Source organism: Mytilus edulis, chromosome 11 (assembly GCF_963676685.1).
Source record: "Mytilus edulis chromosome 11, xbMytEdul2.2, whole genome shotgun sequence".
In the NCBI taxonomy this organism is placed as follows: domain Eukaryota; kingdom Metazoa; phylum Mollusca; class Bivalvia; order Mytilida; family Mytilidae; genus Mytilus; species Mytilus edulis.
In genome coordinates, this window is record NC_092354.1 from 24,259,025 (window position 1) to 24,281,539 (window position 22,515).

Sequence of the window (22,515 nt, forward strand, 5' to 3'; positions counted from 1 at the left end):
AAATACATTATATTACATATGCTATGGCTGTGCTTATAGACTATATAGTTCCTTACCTTCTTGTAAAAATGCTTTATTGAGGACAAATACTTTTTGCATTATGCCATAGGCTCAGTTATGTATACTTGTCATGCCATTTGTCCAACATGGTATCCCTGCACAACACATTGAATTAAATAAACCCTCCTTTATTTAAAGTCACAATAATTATAATTGTAAGAACCAATCTTGCCATAGGCTCTGTTGCATAGTATATTTGCATCCTCATCTAGGAAGAAGCATAAAACAACAAAAGAATATATATAAACATGCCCCTCAAACGGTTTTGTTGGATTGTGAGAGCCATATGATCTGACTTGTAACCCCAATTAATGGGCATTTTATAAATGTAAGCAGGTATTTACATGCATTATGTATATGCATCCTGCCATTGACTCGTTATAATTTTCTTGGCCAATTATTCGTTTTCTAACCCCTGTGACCTTTAAATTTCAAATAATCATCCCTACGAAACATGATTTTTGTTGCTCAGTAAAAGTAGACCTAGTCCAGAGAATTATGACCTAGCTTAGTCTAAGAATAGACCAAAATTCTTTATCTAGTACATGTAGTTCAATTTGCCATTATTGTGTGCAACATAAATACAGAAACTGAGAAAGCTTTTTCCACTTGAATGATGTACATACAATTGATTTCACCATGATAACTAATATCATTATCATAATCACAAGCTCTACTGTCATTCCTTAAATTTCTTAAGACCAACCCTAGTTTAAACACCTCGCATCAGAATGAATGTTCGGTAGGGTTTTATTCAATTGTAATTGTTATCACAGCGAAATCCACAACCGTTTACACATTGGTTACGATGTATACATGTGGATTTACGTGGGAGGCATATTTACACAGCCATTTGTGTACATCTTGGAGTCTGCGCTAAGTATAGATATATCGAGAATTTTATCACGGTGTTGTTGACAAAGCGAAAGAAGCACGTCATATTAGAACAAATGACAACCACTGAATTACAGGCTCCTGACTTGGGATAGGCACATATACATGTACATACACCATGTGGATTACTTTCATTATTGTATGTTGCCTTGCATTACATATGTTGACTCTTTAAATTCAAGAGTCTATCCTAAATTGGTAAATTATATGGCGTTCCAAATACCATTTCGATCCATATCATGACTAAGAGACATTTATTGTCGAAATCTGGATCTGGTGTACAAAAAAGTATTGACACCTCATGTTTGTGGTATAACATCTTGGCAACAAGGTTTTTTCTTTCTGTTAATTATTAAATTTATATTAAGATCCATTTTGTGATCAATTTTATTTGGCCATTGCGAATGGCAGCTGGCAGGGTTTAAGAACATCAGTTGTTGACCGACCGTGCAAGGGCTGTATAGCCAGTCAATGTCGTTAAAAACTTCCATTTTTTTGTTGTTCCACCTTTTAGTCAAATAGGTTTTGTTAAATTAAGATTTTTCACTTTTGGTCTTTTGGAAAATGTTGTTTGTGCTGTATTTAGACCCGCCTACAACGAAATATTTTTTACATGCACACCAATAAAAATTGCAGCTTTTATCCTACTTGCGCAATCATAGGTTTGAACGTAGTTTTTAATTTAGACTTGTGGGTATATATATATAGACAGGGACTAAACTTAACTGTTTTCCTCCAGGGACCTAGGCCCCTAAAATATTTTTTTCAGGGGCCCAGTTGAAATTTTTGCAGCCCAACCAATTGTTATACTAATAAAATAGAACTCCAAGTGTACATTCTATATATAATAATAAAGCCATATTGTGTAATCCTACTTGTAGGTTTTGAGTCTTGAAAAAGTTGTGTGTGGTACTTTTATAGTATTTGAATTATTGCCACCAGAAATATATCCTAAGATTTGACAATACTTATTTTAGGTTATTTCCTACCAAAATTGTCTCCCTTCTTTAAGTTCAATTTTCAACTTCCTGTTGACCTTTAGACAATATGGCTGTTTCTTTGATCATTAAATGCTCTTTCAAAGGAGGTACATGTATATACCATAAGGTGACTTCGTATTGATAACATACAAAATGACATAGTTGTCCAATTTGGTTTGGGTTATTAAAATGAACCTACTGGTTTTCAGAAATCCTCTCTATTTTACTATCACACTTTAATAAGACTAGCAGGTTTCCTTTAGGGAACGGTTTTCGTTGATATCGCGGGGAAAGGGTAGAAATGGGTTTCACTCTAAAATATTTTACAGTCGCCAGCTGGGCGATCAGGATGATTAAATATATTCGCCCAGTCGAAAATCTGGTCGCCTTGGGCGACTGGGCGAGTGTTAAGTTTAGTCCCTGTAATAGATATAGGAAGATGTGGTGTGAGTGCCAATATATATTTATCCATGACTTAGTATATTTCTAGGATTTTAAATGGTTAACCCACTTTGTTTCAAATCCCATATCCCCTAATATTGCTACCCATTACATCGGGGAAATTCACACACTTTTTCCTTAGTTCCATTGTTGCTCCTTATGAAATATTGAATTTTGTAGATTATCCATGATGTCTGTACATGTATAATTAGATACTTAATCCACTTGCAATTTGATTTTATTGTGTCAATTATTTGCACTCATTTTAGTAAATGCATCGCTATTCGGCCATATTATCAATGAAGTGTACACGTAACTCACAATTTTGAGTACCAAATTCTTGCTATATTTCATGTTCATGTATTGATTTTTTTGTGACCTGATCGCATGAGTTGATATTGTGCAGTTTGCAATTGAAAGATTAAAACACTTGCAAGTCGTAACAATGGAGTATGCATATCAATAATAATAAGTAAATTTTGGGACAGCTTTATTCATTAAGTTCACATCTTTTATCATGTAGAACATGTAGAATTATGGTTAGATTTAATAACTGACTTTTAATCCACTGATCACAGTTTCTATTTTGTTTTGATAACATTAATATTGTATATATTTATAACTTGTAAAGATATTGAAAGATAGAGATGGACACATGATATACCCTATACATTTGTACATAGGAACGTTTGGAAATGAATATGACAGTTTTATGACATTTATTTTTACGGATAAAAAAAAGGTCAACTCTTTTCAGGAGTAAACTTTGATTTCTGAAATTATAATCTTTTGATGTCAGTTTTTGTCCTTGTAAAATCGAGAAGAAAAAACAAATTTGATCCCTTGTTTTTATATGACACAAATACTTTTAAGATTACATGACAAACCAATGACCGGCTTTTTTATTTAGCACTTGATTTATAGAGAAGATCTAGAGCCAGTTATAAATTAATTGTCACAAAAAATAAGAGGCTCTATTAATTTTTTTCAAATATGATCCAAATATAGAAAAAAAGATGTGGTATGATTGCCAATGAGACAACTGTGCACAAGAAACCAAAATGACAGACATTAACGACTATAGGTCACCATACAGCCTTCAACAATGAGCAAAGCCCATACAACATAGTATTAGTTCTTACTCAAAGTATAAAAAAAAGCCTTCAACAATGAGCAAAGCCCATACCGCATAGTATTAGTTCTTACTCAAAGTATAAAAAAAAAGGCATAACATACTACATGCATACATGTTGGAAACACTACAAAATATTGACTTAAAATTTGAGATATAATGATACATTTGTACAGCAAAACACTTTCTAAACCAAAAAAAGGCTTTTATAAATATTTAATAAGCATGATAAGTGATCGATATTATTTACTTAAAATAGTATCATTAAACAAATTAAAAAATGAGATGTTGTTAAAATGACCTCGTTTAAGAACATTTAATCCTGATTTCTGCCAATGAAAATTAATGAACATTACTTTGCTTTATTGCTATTTGGTTTTTGCATATTACCATTTAGGCTACAGCATGCATATAAGTAATGAATACATGGTATAGTACATATACATTGATTCAATGACATTTTTTTATCAGAATTGTCAACAAAATATTTTAAATTGAAAAAAGTCTCTGAATTACAGGACAATCATCACTAGTTGTTATTTTAAAACATATATAATACAACAACAGGACCATTAAGGAGCTGTATCAGTAGTTGATACAGCTTCTCAAGGTAAAAGACTACATATTCTTTAATCGGACAACTGTTTGCTGTGGTGCCATAGCAGAAATGTTAATGAAAGTAGGGACAATTTTTATGACGAACAAGAAATGTGGAGATTTATAAATCTCAAACAATTAATTTTTTGGCTTTTTTCCCACTGATCATGATCAGTTACCAGAAGTATATTTTCCATTTTTTCATTAACATTTCTGCTATTCTGATTTTTCTATTAACAGATCTAGAGGCATTAATATCAGTGTTTTCATTTAACAACATATTTTTTAATTTATTATGTTCTTTGCTGACAGATGTCTGCAGTTTTGCCATGTGGATGTCCAGAGATGTGGTGAAGGATTTATTTCCTGGATGTTTTTCCAATGACATCTGAAATTTGATGACGTTTCTAGTGTCATCTGTTTCCCCAAGCAGTTCCATGCAGAAGTCCACTTCACTTCTTGGAACATCTGCCACAGCTGAAGTAAGAAATAACTTTAAGCATTGACTAATATTATACATTTGATTTAAATCATAAAAGATAAGGCAACATAAAATCCAAAAAGATGTTAGTTTTAAAACAATTCTCTAAAAATTGATATAATAGGATCAAATGCCATTTCAAGGAATTTATTCATGGTGTATAAAGTCGACCAATTTACTCACAAACACATTTAAAAGTACTAAGGACTCTTGTGAAATATTTGTTAGACATCAGAAAAATATGTACTCCATGAAATTTGCCGTCTAATAAAAAAATAAACTACAAGAATTATATATATATGAATGTGCTATATACATAATATTGTCAAATTTCTTATGCTTTATAACTTGTCTATATAGTAAATTACTTTGTATTTCAGATGCATGAACTGCTATAGAAATTAAGCAAGTTCAGATTTAATCTGGCATCTGATTATAACTTCATTTCGTTCCCCATAGGTGGTATGCAGTAATTGTATTACTTTAATTCTGAAAGATGGGATCTTGTAAGTAAGCTATTACATGTATAACAATTTTATTAACATTTATTTGATTTCTTGAATGTTTTGCCTTCAAAATTATGTATTGTAATTAGCAAAGTCACCTTTGTTGGAGTTAACAATAAAGTTCTTCACCATTTTCATTTTGTCTGTTGTTGGTAACTTCTTTAAATTTATGAAATCTTGTTCACCTAAAACAAAAATATATTTAGAAGCATGCAATTATTTTATACTTGAAAATTTAATGGCCAGTTGTAATCAAACTTCTATATTTTTCTTGACATATTTTGTACACTTGGCCTATAAGGTAAATTCTAATGTGTTATATTTTTTTTAAAGAAAAGTCTACAAAGGTATGAGTCTTGTAATTTAAAGTTTCAAGTAAGATTTTTCACTAGAAATGGAATTTCTGGACTGAAAGAAATATCAAATTATAAGATACAAGATATTATTTTTAAGTAAAATATGAGAACTTAAAATGTGCTTTGTCTGAGCTTTTTTATATTGCAGGACAACAGACTAGGGAGTGTACTGCAGATATGTGAACCATTTTTGGAAAATATCATCTTGCAACAGTAAGGTATCGTATGTATAAAAGAATTTAATGTCATGGTGTTTACCTTTATCTTCCTCAAATAATTTTCTTTTGATCGCTTTCTTTCTTGCAGTTGTTGTACTCGTTACATCATCGATTTTCTTGTCTGTAAAAGGTATGAATATATATCTATATATTTTGATTTAAATGATATGAGCAAATTTTAGATCAGCCCTAATACGGATAAATCAGCATGTGCAATACTGAAACTATTACAGATATTTCTTAAATTTAATTCGTAATTCCATTTCAAACCGGAGTTAACCATGAAAAAAATCAATGATGACGTCACGGTCACATGACAAAACTATCTCTATGGGCTGAGAAACAAAACCTGTTTCATTCAAAATTAAATTATTAAATGATGTTTTTTTTTAATTTGCTAATTATTGACATTTAAAATATTAGATTACAAACAATTGTATACATGTACCTTTGATATATGAGTTGTACATGTATCTGACTTTTTTGTTCTCATCTTCTTTTGTTTGCTGTAAGGCTAATCCTTGTTCTGAAAAATAATATTGATGGTAGAGAGAGGAATTTGGTATGTATATTTTATCTAGTTTTATTTTGATATCATTATGCAGTCTTCAAAAAATTCAAATGAACAGATTTTGCAAATTTCCAGACTGATGGTATCTTTTTAGCAGATGGATTGAATTGCAGAGAAAAAAATGATGATTTATCAAAACCATTTTTCTCAATTTTCTGACAATGTTAAATATTTGACATGTTACGAGAGTGGCATACCCTACTTGCTATAGTTATGTTTAACAATAATGCTTGAAGGTACCATCTTTTCAATTAGTTGCTGTTCCTATTGAAAAAATTAAAGTATGATTAATTATCAGATGATTATTAGAAAATACCAAATAGTGCTAACTAGGTAGCTCAGATAGTAGAGCAACTCAACTGGTGTATTGAGTAGGTCCCAGGTTCAATCCCTGGCCTAGTTTTTGGGATACGATTGCTTTCAAGCAAACTGTAGACTTATACCGGTGGCTCAGAGCATTTCCCTCACGTCGATCGTTTTATTCTAAACATTAAGGAACATCTCGGATTCTTATGATTGTCTTGCTTTAAAAGGTAAAAACAAACAAAGGGATTGAACTTAAACAACTTTCCTATAATGTTCTTTTCATAATCTTCATGTTTAATAATTCCCTTGACTTGTATGCGTGTTTTTAACAACACGGAAAATCAGAATTAAGCAGTATTTATATTTAGTGTATTTATAAATTTAGAAACATGTCAGAGGGAATACCCAATTTTGGTAAAATGCGAGAAATAACATAGGAAAATAGGTGATAAGATAATAAGATAATAAGATAATGTACGAGCTGAAATACCTTCTCTCACTCTGAGTCTCGGTGACTGCTGTGGATAGTAAACTTGGAATTGATAGTACAAAAATAAAACACAATAGGTCTAATTACATTGTTTATACACTTTTATCTGGGATTGGCTATTTTGTAACTATTTTACATGTGCAGTTGAATTAGTTTTAAAAATAATATTATCCAGCTACATGTATACATCGGTGTCAATGAAACAATAGCAATCGTATCCCTCAGAGCAATCTGCTCTTTGATTAATTGAAATTGATGATGATTAAATTTATATATGCCTTTCCAAGGTGGAACATATTATGGTAAGGCATTGTCTTCACTCCCGAAAATAAGTGAAAAACTCTACAACTTCCATAAAACTTTTTATTTAAAAATATGTATTTCATTTTAAAATTATGTTTACTCACTTTCAGTTTGTTGGTGAGCAGCTAGTATATCATTTATACTGTAGGATGTTGTTGATTCAGAGGCAGCTTTGTCATCTTCATCAAGTTTTCCATCTGAAGATCAAGAAAAAAAATTAGGGTAAGTGTTACAGATTTGTTTTCTATGCATCATGACACCAGGTCCATGATTAATATCTGATATTCGGAAAATTTCATGTGAATTTCTTTGGAAAATGCACCATTTCAGAGTAACCTCCCCTTAAAATTCAAATTTAAAAACATTTAAAAACAAGCAAATATAACACTTATAAAAATATTACAGCTCTTCTATTTAAGCATGCAAAGCAAAACTTTGATCGACTTGCTTGGATGTTTGCAAACAATATGTAAGTGGAGTTTCAATATTATATACTTGGATTTGATTGGACATGAATGGAAGTTAATGTTGTTTACAAATCTGTTGTTTACAAACATCCAAACAAACATAGCAAGCAAGTTGATCAATGGTTTGCTTTTCATGCTTTTATACAAGAGCTGTAAGAAGTAAAAATCTTATAATGAATTTAATTTATAAATGAATATTCAAACTGGTTTTCTGTATTCCTCATCAAATTTTTCTTATTTGTTTAAAAATATGGACTTATAAGTTCTCAGTTATTTATAATCAAAGAAGGTAAAAGATAAATAAGAGTATCCCCGTTGATTTTTTGTTATCTTTCCAAATTTGTATAGATAACAACGATTTGAACCTTGTGTGTTATGCATTGCTGCATGTCCGGATTATAGGTTTGTTCATGTTTATTTTAGATTTGGAATCAATTGTCATTTTAGCAATGCCCCTATATGTATGGAAAACTTGTATTTAGTAAGAAATGTCTTATTACAGCAATTTCTGTTTCCTACCAACAATATAAGCATGATATTAAAGTCATGTAAGTATAACTTCAAAAAAACTTGCCATAATCAATAGTTTCCATTTTATTGATATCTGGGTTTGGTCTATCATCCTTATTGCCATTATCTTCTTCTGAAAAAGAGATTTAAAAAAAATTCTGGGGTATGTAAAAAAGAATTAAGCAGAAAAATGATTACTTAACTTTTTTAGAAGAATATGTCTGCATATTAACACGTAAGGTTTACTCTTATATTATTTTATATATTATAATTGTTTAACCACATCTAAACTACAACTGAATATCCTTACATCGAAATTTATTGAACATGGGCACTAAAATCTTACGACTTGCAACTCTAAATACCTTGAGGTTGAAACTGGTGCACACTTGTTTTTTCCAAAACGCTATTGTTATCTGTGATGGAACTGCCATCATCTGTGAAATAGAAATTAATTTTGAATGACGATTTTAGATATTGAAGTTTTCAAACATTTAATATACTATATAGTAAATAAATAACTTTATAAAATTACAACTAATACCTTCAACAACTAAATTCTCATTTGCTGTAATGTATGTTAATTGACCATCATCATCATACAGTTTCAATTTTGGTAAGGGCAATTGCAAAATATTGCTTTTATATTTTGAAACGACATCATGCCAGACATTTTCTAAGACATGCTGCTCTTGTTTTAAGTTTGAAGACCTGAAGTGGTGCAAAGTAGGACCCTCAGACCTATCACTTGGATCATTTGGACCATCATGGAAGACAATGCCACCATTGTCAAATGACCACCATATGCCTCTGCCAACAGCCATAAAATCAGCAATTCTCTCGAGATGACACTGGATTAATGTTGGCTTTGTCTTTAAGAACTCAGCTGTAAATGCAGACCTTGGATGCTGTTTTAATAGCCTTGCTTGCTTGCTGATGTTTGAGTCTTGCATATGAAAGGAGTTCTGTTTATTTCCTTCCTTTTGTTGGTAATTGAACCTAACAATACAATTTTCAGCAATATTTCCTGGTTGCCTGTTAGTGGTGTTTCTCGATATTCTTCTGAGGTCACCGAAACATCTCTCCTGTTCCTCTGTAAGGATTGACCTCAAAGAAAATATTCTAAAAGCTTCGGCAAGATGTATAGTTATGCTATGGAAGTGGCTCCCAAAAAACTTCCTTGCAGTCATTTTTACGGGACTGCAAAAAATGGTTCTGCATGTTGCAGCAAATAACAATGTCTGGTTATAAAGACGAAGTATCAGTTTTGGTGTTCTCCCTTCGCTAGGCAGGTAAGAAATATTTACAATGTCCACCAGTGCATTTACCATTTGTATTATGTTCTCATCTATGTTCTTCTTTTCAGAGTTCATTTCATCAAGAAATTGTGACAGCTTGATCAGAGCTAATCTGGCATCTGATCCTCTAATTTCATTTCTTTCACCATTGGTGGTATGAGAGAAGTGTAATAACTTTTTCTGGATGATTGGATCTTTTATTTGATAGGGAAGCTCTGTAATTACATTTTTTATCATATTTGCTAGGTCATGGAGTGGTTCAAAGCAGGGTATTTCATAATTTTTTATGTTGAGATCATGAGACGTCATTTTTGGATTTGGCAGCATCAGGGCAGGTGGTTTTCCAATACCATGCATTACAGAATTAAGTCTATCTTGAAGATCACCTTTCAAGGAGCAGGTAAATTGTACATGTCTGGCATCAAGCTCGTCCATAATTTCATCTTTTTTCAAGTTTCGTAATGGATTTAAGTTGCCATTTTTTAATTTTTCTAGGGTTATGGAAGATGAAGCCAATCTGCATCTGTCATCCAGGTCAAGTACTTTTGCATTAAAACAGTGCATCAAGTTTGTGAACTCGTCAGCTTTCACACCACACATGCAGGGGTAATGTCCTCCATGTTGTTGGCCGCTTTCAAATTGCCTAGCCGGCCCATCTCCACTAAATAGTCTTAGACAGTCGTAAACCTCAATGTTTTCATGATGTATTGGGAAAGTAATATTTCTCAGATCATCAACTCTACTTTTCAGGTATGCTGCTTGTTCTTCATCACTACTTGCTAAAAGTTAATCATATTTTTAAAAAAAATCATGCCACCCTTAAAGAAAGTGCATGCATGTTAATTAAGGTAGATGGGGTGTCTAAATTATAATCCATAGAATTTTTTAATAATTTGCCAAAATGAAGTTTATATTATGCTTTTTAAAAAAAAGTAATAAAAAGAATGGGTCACCGGGCTTTTTTTCATGCTACACGGTGTTCAAAATTGTCCAATTTTGTATAGATTATGCATGGAAACCCCAATTTTCTGCAATATAGCGTAAACTACACCATAGAATTTTGAGATAACATATGAGAAGATAGCTTTGATAGTATGCTTTCAGTTAAGAAAAAGAAAAAATGGGGTCACCGGACCTGTTTTCTTGTTACATAATAAAATAGAGAAATTCCTAACACATTCTATTGTAAAAATACCTTAATCTGAATTATCTGCCCTTGCATTTGAGTTGCCTCCCTTTATGTGGCAAAGTTGGAAAAAAATTGTTCAAACAAAAAATTTCTGTTTTTTGTAAAATACAATCATAAATATGATAAAACATGTCATTTTCTATGTCGAAGTGGAATTTCTTACACATGAATTATCTACTTCTCTAAAAATTTGCACATTCTATTAAAGATCTAGACCTTGTTTTCTGGTATTTCCAAATCCAAGATGGAGGAAGACGCCCTATCTACCTTAAGTAATCATTTATGTTCTAGGGGTTAACAACACATTTAGTTGCATGTTTTAGACACAAATAAACAAAGCTAGACCAGAAACAGATTTAAAAAGAATAATTGCCAATTTATGTATTGCACGACATCATCAAATCTCTAATATTCTCTGCAAGTTTACAAAACTTCAGTAAAATTTGATTGATAATTGTGTATCCTTATTTTATTAGCCAATAGTTTTTATTTCAAGAACTTTATGATTTTTGCATCGTTGAATTTGTACTCTTGTCTTGATATTGCATTGGCTATTGCTTTTCAGATTTGAAGGATAGGCTGACAGATTAATTATGGTGGACCTGATTTGTTTTTTAATTGTATATGCCAGTTAAAGAATACAGAACTTTAGTTGAGTATGATTGTTAACTTTTTATTTTCATCTTGGAATTTCAAAAAGTATTATAATTTTTTGTTTTGTTGAATTTTGCGAGAATCATGATTTTTGTCATTGTTGAAGATATATTTTTATATACAAAAAAATATTTGTTTGTTCCAGTTGATTTATCATGTTTATGTAGGATATCATTCCTTATTTTCTGTCTTTTATTTCAGGTGTGTTTCCTGGAGAGTGAAGATACTTTATACAGTTTCAGAAATAACATGTGTATATAAGTTGATACAGCATATTGATCAAGTACAAGTTAACATCAGTAAGAAATTCATTATTTTAATTTTGGAATTTTTTTGACGATTTATGCAATTATAACTTATTCCTTCTCAGAATGCAGAATTTTGCTCATCCTTTTTCAAAATTTTCTAGGGGACCAAGTTGCAAGCAGACTGATGCGAACTAATATAATTTCTTTAAATGCAACATTTCAAGAACTTTTATTCCCAATTGCATGGGCCCTGTGCCCCTTCCCTTAAACACTAGGAAAATGACTGTAAATAGTAAGTTTTTTTATAATTATCTTATCTTCTTTACACCTTTAAAATTCTTAGAATGCATTTAGACTTGAGAATACAAGTGAGAGATAAAATATATAATACCTGATCGACCAAATATGTACATTCTTGGTTTTTCCACAACAGATTGAACATTTATTGCCTTTTCCTTTGGAAACTTTTCCTGATACTCCTTATTGGTAAAGTAATTGGCATGATCATATATCCAGGAAACAGTGAAACAGATATGAGAATGATTTAGAAGGCTGCTGTGATCATGCCATAGTTTTATACTTCTTGTTCTCTCTAATGACTTAAGATAACTAATGGCTTCGTCTTTATTTTCAGGTATTGTTTCATTGATCCTTAGGAACCTGGACCTCAGTTCATGGTTAGACATGGTGCGATATTCCTCATCAGTGAAATGACGAAGAATGCCAAGCTGGATTTGTTCCTGGAGGACAGACATACGTATCTTGTCGAGTGATATTTTTCTACTGTAGATGACTTGTTTTTCCTCAGTTAATGTACCATTATTTGTAATATTTGTTTTTATGATGGTTTTAGGAGCTATAGGTTCTCCAATATCAATTTCTCCTGATTTTTTTTGGTCGTCAATATCCCTCTTTAATTTTTTGGCAGATCTTACAGCTGGTACTGATACTCTCAATTTTTTGTAAATGATAGATTTCCTTGCCCTTCTTATACGCCTGGTGTATTCGTTACTTGCAATATGGGAATTTGTTTTAAATTTTGATATATCGATTCCTAGATCAAGTGTATATGCTTTCAAAACCTGGCCTGCATTTTGAGGAACTTTGCCATTGATTTTTAAGTCATATTTTCTAGCTAGTAAGGACCAGTTAACATAGCTGCCTTCATGCTTTTCCTGTATTTCTGTTGTGAATTTTTTTTTGTCAAATTCATAATTCGAAAAATTACCATGATGTTTTTTAGGCATTTTTCCCAGTTGTTCTTTTTGAAGAAGAGTAAGAACTCTCTCTCTTGCATGTGTTTTGTTTTCAAAACTAGTGGCCATACGATCCCTGGTATGCTGATTGTATGACTTCCCAGATGACAAAAACGTAGATACATCTTCTCCAGATGACGAAAGGGAAACTTCTATGGAGTTCCTAGTTTCTTTTAGATTTTTTTCAAATTCTTTTTTTTTTTCTTGAGGTGATTTCATTGGCGAAAGAGACACCTTGACCTGGTTCTGAAATTTGATTTTAAGTTTGTCCTCAACAATTGGCTGGATGATTTTGACCAAGTTTTGGACAGTTTTTAGACCTCTGGTTGTTTTAGATTGGCTTTGGGGAGATGTAATTGACAATACAGAATCAGTTGCAGCATTGCACAAAGTGAGTAAATTATTTGAATCACTGGATGATGACAAATGCAGAGAAGAATATGAAATATGGGTGGTGTTGCATCTTTGGCAGTTTTCTAATGTATGGTCTTTTTTTTCCTCATTTGACAGCTTTTCCCAATTCTTGAGTGAGAAATGTTCAATAAACTTGTTTTGTTGTCCATCTTTGTTACCATTTTGCCAGTACTTTTTATCTGTGACATATTTTTGAAGTCTCTTCAGCTTAATGCCAAATTCTTTAAAATCTACATTCATTTTCGGATATTTCGACATAAAGTTCTGATAATTTTTATATCTTTCCATGATACTGAGGTGATTTGTATACTTCGGAGCATGTTTGTTTTCTTTATTTTCCCTGTGCGCTTCTATTGCAGATAGGTCCTTAGTTGCCCTTGTTATTATTGTTTTCACAAAATTGCAGATGTTCATTCTTATTTATCTAAAAAAATTGTCTTAAAATAAAAACATGTATACTTGAGGCTTATAACCTATAACTTAAATAGTTAATGGCTGTGCTTTCTCTGATGAAAAAAATCTTTAGAAACTTAAAATTACTAAAATCAAAAAGTTGCCACATGTGGCTTAATATTCATTTTTTAACAAATTAACACAGAAATCAGAGAAATCACTCCCATCATTTTAATCATTTATATATACAAGGGATTAAATTTATAATTAACATGTGTTTGTGTGTTGAAACTGATCACATATCTTTTTCAATCTTATCACATACAATATTACCAATTGGTTTTATTGTCAAAATGTAGTTTTAACTATATATAGCTAGTCCCCAATAGCAGGGCAATTTAAATTAAGATAGTAAAGTTTTTGAGGGAATAGCATTTTGTTTTTTTGATAACTCTATTTTTATAGCTGTTCAAAATTTTGTTTGGGATAATGTAAGGCTCTCAATTATTAATAAATGTATGTTGGACTAGGTTGCATTTTCTTCAAAATTTTTGAAAACGGCATTCTGAATTAAAATTTGTTAATTATTGATGGTAAGATTGTTAAAGAAGAGCCTATCATAATCCTTACAGCCAATTTTGGAATTGTAATAATTCTTGGTTTAAAAGAATCAACTTGTCATTTTGGATTAAAATTGCCAGAACTTCAAAAATGTGTGACTCTGACAAGTGTCGTGACATATATGTAAAGATCAAAACATCTTGTGTACTTCAGAATGATTGAAATAATGATAAAAATAGTTATAAAGTTAAAATTGCATATTTTTTGAAACACACAAACACATGTTTATCAATTATCAGCTCTTTCCATAATGCTAGCAAGACCAAGGTTTGTTTGGCTTGCTTGCTTTGTTGTATTAATGTTTGCCAAAGCATTGTAATTAAGATTGACATTTGTAAATAACATCAAAAGAAGATTTTAAATTTTATTTGTATAATTGAATTTGGTGGGACATTATCATATATTACGGATTACAAAATCACGCAATTTACACTTTTATTATTGTTAAAAGTGTTATTATAAATTGTTACAAACACGCTAAAATTATGTTCACAGCAAATTAGAAAATCCTTCACGTATGCCAAACATATCGGCTTGGGTTTTTCAATATATATGTGTTGTCAAAATCAGGGGTAATCCGTAATATTAGTGTAATTCAGGTCTCAGAAAGGGTATATACTGTGACATTCCTGGCTTAGGCCTTATATCCCCTTCGCCTTAGGCTCGGGGGGGATATAAACTCTTAAGCCGGGAATGTCACAATATATACCCTGTCTGAGACCTGAATAACATATAATATTCAAAATTACTAATACACTGGTATTACTCCGCCTAATAATGTTAAAGAAAGCAAGGCAACAAAACTTTTGTTTTGCTGTTATTTTGAAAAGAGCTGTGAAACAATATTGTATAAATTTTGTATTATTGTGAATATTATTTCTAAAATATAGCCTGTTAACGGGATGTACAATGGTATCTCTCTGTTCTTCAGTTGTCAAAATGCATATATACATGTTGGACATTAACACCAATTTTAATACAACTTTTTTGAATTGTTAATATCAATTGACATGAGCTCCCTTTTCCTTTTATGAATTTAAGATTTTTTTATGAATATTAAATGATCTTTCATGAACTACTTTTGTTAAAAGCAATAATGGCATTTTAAGATTTCTTTTGTAACAAAAGAGTGCTCTTTGTGATATTAGACTTGTTTATTTTTATTATGTTACAGTAATTCATATGAAGCAATTGAAAAGGGGGTTAAAGTAATTTTTTTTTAAATTTATGAAAATTGGCAACCAAGTTAATTTCAATGGAGGTGTATGATACATTAGTGAAAAGTTCATTTTTGAAATCTTGTATTTTTTTCAATTTGATGGACTTGTGGTTGTTAAATGTCCAATGGCAAGAAGCTACTTTTTTTAATAGCATGTATGAGATTTAAGATATCTACAAATTATGTGCTGTATATATAGTTACTTAAACAATCATGTGTATGATGTGTTGCAATTGAAATAAAGTCCAATCCATTGCTTTTGGATAATTGTTTTTATTAAAACTTATTTTTATTATTTTGAGTTTTAGTTAAGTTATCCTGTTATAAAGGATAAAACCCAATTACAAGTGTATAACAGTGTTGAGTTCTTGCAATGAAAGCCACTGCTCATTGTTAAAGGCCTTATTGTGACCTATATTTGCATACATGAACGACATTTGGGCTTAGACTCATTGACATACTGTCATCACACATCATCTTCATAGAATAAAAATAGATGCTCATTGTTGAAGGACATATTGTAGCCTATTGTTGCATGCAGTAATGACGCTTGGTCTTTATAGAAGGAGAGTTGAACCACAGCCATGCATATTGCTCTTTACATTTAACAGAAATAACCAAATTGCACCATATTTAATCGAAATAAAGACATGGACAGTCTGCTATGACTATAAACCATATTATAATTGATGAAAATAACCCAAAAAAATCAGACCTGACCAATTACCTGTATGTTTGGTGTAGGCCTAAGTAAGAAAGACTTTAAAAATGTGTATTGCACAGAATATAAAAGGATATGGAGTATTGAAAATGTTCATGGGACAATATTGTGCACAATACATACTTTGATTAAGATGATAACAAATAAGCTACCTGAAATAGAGATAGTGTGTACCTGTTATACAATTGAATCAAATTTGGTACATCATTTCTTTCCTAGAAAACTGGATATATATTTGATACTTTGAATAGTTTTATAAATTGGTCGATAACCTATGTCTATGGTAAAATTTTAAAAAATGGAGTATAAGCCTCAAGTACACATGTCAAAATGAATGTGGATATAACACTAAGTATGAGATGATGGTCGATTTTGTTTAAGCATTGCTTTCTTGAAGGTGTCCATGTTGGGTTCTTGAAATGTGGATGTTTGGTTGAAGGGGTGCTTGGTTTTTGGTTTAGAATAATTAAAAGCAAAAGTTGGAAAGATTTATATTTCTTGTGTGTTGGCAGACATTTGTTCCAGTTAAAGGTAAGTTTTTTCCTCAAAAATAAACTTTATTCCAGCCTTCTATGTTTAAAAATGTGCATACAGACGCACAGTCTACCCTTTAACAATAATGGAACCTGCTAGGGAACCACAACATTTACAATAAAAGAATACTGTATTGATATTTTTTATGCAAAATAACAAATTATTTACAAAATTGTAAAAGCAATACAATATAATTTACTTTGATAAATAAATAAAACGTTTTAATATTGTGAAACTTGAACTTTGCCGCCATAAAAAGTTCTCGGAATAGCAATGTTGGAAATCCGGATTGAGAGTCGGTATTCCTGGTCAGCACTACGCTTTTTTGTCGTCTGAAATGTAAACAATAAATAGTTGATAGAAGTGTGTTCAAAGTAAATCAAAAGTGCAAGTTGAAGAACTCTTTTATTTCCAACAAATATGTGCGGGAAATCCTTGTCAGGTTCTGTAATTTGTAAAAACTGCTGCTGCCTAAAGTTCAATCGCCTCTGTTTTATTTCAAAATGCCCTGAAAATAACTTTGTCATTAAGGACAGCAGTATGCACTAAATAAATACCTCGTTTGGATTTATTATAAATGTAATCGTTAAGCAGCAGCACTTTTCGAGTACACGGACCTAATATCTATTTGTAACGTTCTTGTTGAGATAAATTCATGCTCATCTTCAACTTGCACTTTTGACTTTTTCAAAACGAAAGTAAAATAATGAATTTATGGTCACGTGACCACTTTCACACTATTTTTAGCACCTCCGCCAAGTCTAAAGTTGCAATTTGAGATTGGTTTTATTAAATTATTAAAATTGTTATAGTGTTTTACCCTAATTACTAAGATTTATTACACCGTATGTAATCATCGTTTTTTTCTGGGAAAATTGTGCATTTTAACCAATATGGACCTTAACTGTGCTGCGTAATATTAAGGGATATAACACATTTCACAAGTGGGGTGATTTGGTTATCCAGGTTGGGGCATTATTTTTTTAAAGTCGGGCGAGTTAGTGAAAAGGTGGGGCTATTTGCTAATGGGGCGATTTGTCATGGATTCCCTTCAAATATATTCTAATGTGGTTTTTGGCTTCTTCGTGCATAAACAAGCTCATTGCCATTGTTGAATTAATTGTTTTCTTTAAAATAGTCGACAAAATTGCTCTTACAAAATTTCCATTTGGGAGCCTCGAGCTCGATGGGGGAAATACTCTGCAAATACTGACAGTTGGCAGGTATGGTCATCAAAAAAGTTGATGTGTTACTGTGTACATTTACCATTATGTTACTTGATGTTCTTGCTATACACACAGTACAGAGACTAGTCAATCTTTGTGAACTATTTTTTATGGGAGTCATAGAATATGCGTATTCAATCAATAATTAAAAATAGTCTATTTATATTGAAAAGGAAAAGTTCTTATATGTCTAAAGAAGAGGGACGAAAGACACCAAAGGGACAGTCAAACTCATAAATGTAAAGCAAACTGACAAGGCCATGGCTAAAATTGCATTTCATGGCGAGGCACAGAAAATATACTGTAAACAGTAGACTATAGATATAGGTGAACTAGGTACAAAAGAACTCTAAATCTTAAATTCTACAAACCACCTCTGTTCTATGGAAGATAATGATATAACTGGACTAGAAATACACACAACCTGTAATTAACTGCCTTTACAGCGCTTTCGCGCTTTGATTTTTCATGAGAATAGCCAATTTCCACGGTGCCTTTATGCTTGAATACTCCTTATTGACTTTGGCCGAGATCTGTTGTATACTGTTGTACTTGATTTTATTGGTTAACCTCTGGAAACTCTAATTATGTACAATATTTTTGAAACTTTTAAAAAGTTAATAAATTTAGATATTGGTTTAAACAAATATAAAGTACACCTTCACGTGTGCGATCGAGCAAGTGTATCAGCGCGTGGTTAAAACAATCAAGTGAGTAATCTACAGATTTAGGAAGATGTGGTATGAGTATCAATACGACAACTCTCCATCCAAGTATCAATTCATAAAAGTATATCATTATAGGTCAAGGAACGGTCTTCAACAACACGTAGCCTTTGCTTACACTGAACATCAAGCTATAAAGGGCTCCATAGAGTACGGAAGAGAAAATGCGAAATGCATCTGTCCAACTTTCAATGCTAACAAATCTCTTTTTCTTCCAGATGTCAAGCCCACTCTCTAATTCTGAACATCTAAATGAAAATCTAGTTCAGCAGGATGGTGGTCAACTAGGATGTCTGACATATCAATTAACTCCTTATTTTTAATTTGTTCTTGAAGTTTTGAATTTATCTTATTATACAGAGGTCTACCTATTGGTTTATAGGTAGCTGTACAATGGTGAACCTGATTAAAATCGCAACCAAGCTTTGTGCAGGAATTTGAACCATGTTTGGAGTATTGTGAGTGCCAACACTAGACATTTTTTTCTCTTGAATAGCTAGAAGTTGTGTGTGGTGTGACAAACTGTGTGTTGGTTCACCTGTGGGTTCTTCATGTACGATGACATTCATCTAAACAACTTGTATGACTAGTTGAGGCGATGTGCCATTCTCCTTTATATTCTCCAGAACCTTGGCAATCACAGCTGCCGAGATTGCATCTGTTATTGCACTCTCGTATGTTTGGTCTTTTTTCTGCCTTTTAGCTTGACTCTCACTAAGCTTGCTTTTAGGAGGCATCCTCTTAATATATAAGATACTTTCAAAATAAATGAGCTCAAAAATTCTTTAATTGTAATGAAAATACAGTGAATGTCTTTATTAAGATTTATTGAAACACACAATAGTAGTCTTTGATACATCACATGGTTAAACATTAACATGTTTATACCATATTGACCAAACATCTGGTCTGTAATTAATTTTCAATGACCAAAACAGGTCTTTCCTGTAAAAGTGATGTTTTCACCTTTCGTTGGATATACGACAAGCATACCTTTTGAAACTTTTCGCTTTTTACACTTAATGACCTCATCCGCCTACATTTTTGAGATCGGAAGTATGATATATGTAACACAGGGTAGATGAGCTTTCATTTGATATGCGACAACGCCATGTTCTAGAATGTTTGATATCTGTTACCTTTAAAACGATATACACACAATACTATACTTTTAAGAATCATCCCGTCGTAACTTTTGAACAGACAGTCGGACTCTTTTGAGCTCAGTTGTATAAAATGTAGAGCTCGTCGAGAGGAACATTTTATACGCTGTAAGTATGCAGCAAACTCATCGTTTTCTTAATATGAAAGCTTGAAATTGCAGCGTAATTTTTTTTGCACTCTGTGACCTTTGACCTTGGGTGCATATTAAAGGTCACATGAACTTAAGATTATTGTTGTAGGTCCCAAGTCTTTACGACTTCCTGTTCTAGAGATTTTTTCAAGGGAAATAACTCCTCATAAGGGTTAACAACAAAATGATTGTATATATTAATTAACATTGCCATCTGGTCTTGTACATGTTGCCGTTTTCAGATGGATTCTATCTTGAATACTTTTTGAGAAAAATGTAAAAGAAAGAAATTGCTTCAAGGGGACATAACTTTCATAGGGAATGATGAAATCCTTAGCAGCCTCATATGGTTACACATCATGATGAGATCTAACTATTGTCCAAAAAAGGTCATGGGTATCTTCAAACACAACGAGGGGAGACATGTCGAAAAAAACCAATAAAAGGAAGATAACTTCTAAAGGGGATGATGAAATCCTACACAGCCTCATCTGGTAATACTTCATAATGAGTTCTACCGATGGTCCATATTTGGTCTTGATAACTCCAATAGAAACGAGGGGAAGCCATGTAAAACAAATGCTGGATGAAAAAAAAAATTATACCTCATGATGAAGTTTATCGATGGTCCATGTTTGGTCTTGATAACTCCAAAAGAAACATGGGGAGGCCATGCCGAAAAAATGTTGAAAGATTCCTAAACGGTTCGGATCATCATCCCAAAAATAAATCCCAACATTCCTATTTAGCTCACCTGTCCCGAAGGGACAAGTGAGCTTATGCCATCACTTGGCGTCCGTCGTCGTCTGTCGTCTCTCGTCGTCGTAAACTATTTCAAGAATCTTCTCCTCTGAAACTACTGGGCCAAATACTTTCAAACTTTAACTGAATGTTCCTTAGGGTATCTTATTTATAAATTGTATCCGAAGTTTTGATCTATCAACAAACATGGTCGCCATTGCTAAAAATAGAACATAGGGGTCAAATGCAGTTTTTGGCTTATAACTCAAAAACCATAGCATTTAGAGCAAATCTGACATGGGGTAATATTGTTTATCAGGTCAAGATCTATCTGCCCTGAAATTTTCAGATGAATCAGACAACCCGTTGTTGGGTTGCTGCCCCTGAATTGGTAATTTTAAGGAAATTTTGCTGTTTTTGGTTATTATCTTGAATATTATTATAGATAGAGATAAACTGTAAACAGGAATAATGTTCAGCAAAGTAAGATTTACAAATAAGTCAACATGACGGAAATGGTCAGTTGACCCCTTTAGGAGTTATTGCCCTTTATAGTCAATTTTTAACCATTTTTCGTAAATCTTAGTAATCTTTTACAAAAATCTTCTCTGAAACTACTGGTCCAAATACTTCCAAACTTTAATTGAATGTTCCTTAGGGTATCTAGTTTGTAAATTGTATCCGAAGTTATGATCTATCAACAAACATGGTCGCCATTGCTAAAAATAGAACATAGGGGTCGAATGCAGTTTTTGGCTTATAACTCAAAAACCAAAGCATTTAGAGCAAATCTGACATGGGGGTAATATTGTTTATCAGGTCAAGATCTATCTGCCCTGAAATTTTCAGATGAATCAGACAACCTGTTTTTATACGACCCCTCGTCTGCGTCGTTGTCGTCCGAAGACACTTTGGTTTCCGGATAATAACTTTAGTTTAAGTGAATAGATCTTAATAAAAAATTTTCAGAAGGTTCAATACTAAACAAGAGGCTCTCAAGAGCCTGAATCGCTCACCTTAATTCTTTTGGTTTCTAACCTAAAATTACATTTTATAACACTTTTCATAATCATGCCGAACATAGACAAACATTCGTGTATATGCTTCTTCATGATTACAAGGGGTAGATAGGAAGTATCCTTATTGAAATAGCAAAGAATATTTGCACCATGAGTAATATACACATTTTTATTAGTCTCTTAAGAAGCAATTTTGTCAGCAAGAAACTTGAACAATTTCGTTTCGTTGTCATCTTCACAGAGAAAACTACTCCAAACCCTTGGTGTTCTACCAGAACCAACACTTTCCATCTGGCACAAAAACCTTGCCTTTGTCTTGTCACAGCCTTTAAACTATTCATTTAGTAAACATCAAATACAATGTCTTCTCTTGAATACTTATCAATGCAAGATTTTATGTAAGGCAGTATGACATCATTTGCATAATCATCAAATATTGTTGCACAACTTTGTGACCTGGAATTAACCATTGCTGCCTTACCATCGATAAATGCGACCGAATTTGGATCAGCAAATCACAGAATGTTTCAAGTAAACCCATTTGCAGCGATTTAATACCACTTGTTCAAGAAACATTCTGAGATAAAGACGAAGGAGAAGTTTGGTTTTTATGGATAAAGAAATATTCCAAGTAAACTGTCTACTGTGACA

At 32.2% G+C, this 22,515-nt stretch overlaps 1 protein-coding gene and 1 long non-coding RNA gene across 2 annotated transcripts; one reads left to right on the top strand and one right to left on the bottom strand.

Annotated features, from left to right (window-relative positions):
- Positions 1–2,863: 2,863 nt before the first annotated feature.
- LOC139494101 (uncharacterized) lies at positions 2,864–9,967 on the bottom strand. Its single transcript, XM_071282276.1, has 8 exons — positions 8,857–9,967; positions 8,678–8,749; positions 8,377–8,445; positions 7,440–7,532; positions 6,114–6,191; positions 5,706–5,786; positions 5,190–5,276; positions 2,864–4,581 (listed from the first exon to the last, which is right to left on the bottom strand). Exons 1-8 carry the CDS (start codon positions 9,965–9,967, stop codon positions 4,280–4,282), a joined length of 1,893 nt encoding a protein of 630 aa, XP_071138377.1. The 3' UTR covers positions 2,864–4,279.
- Positions 9,968–10,016: 49 nt separating this feature from the next.
- LOC139495390 (uncharacterized) lies at positions 10,017–13,790 on the top strand. The gene is made up of 3 exons (XR_011657320.1): positions 10,017–10,360; positions 11,365–11,752; positions 12,336–13,790. It is a non-coding gene; the product is annotated as an uncharacterized lncRNA (long non-coding RNA).
- Positions 13,791–22,515: the final 8,725 nt, after the last annotated feature.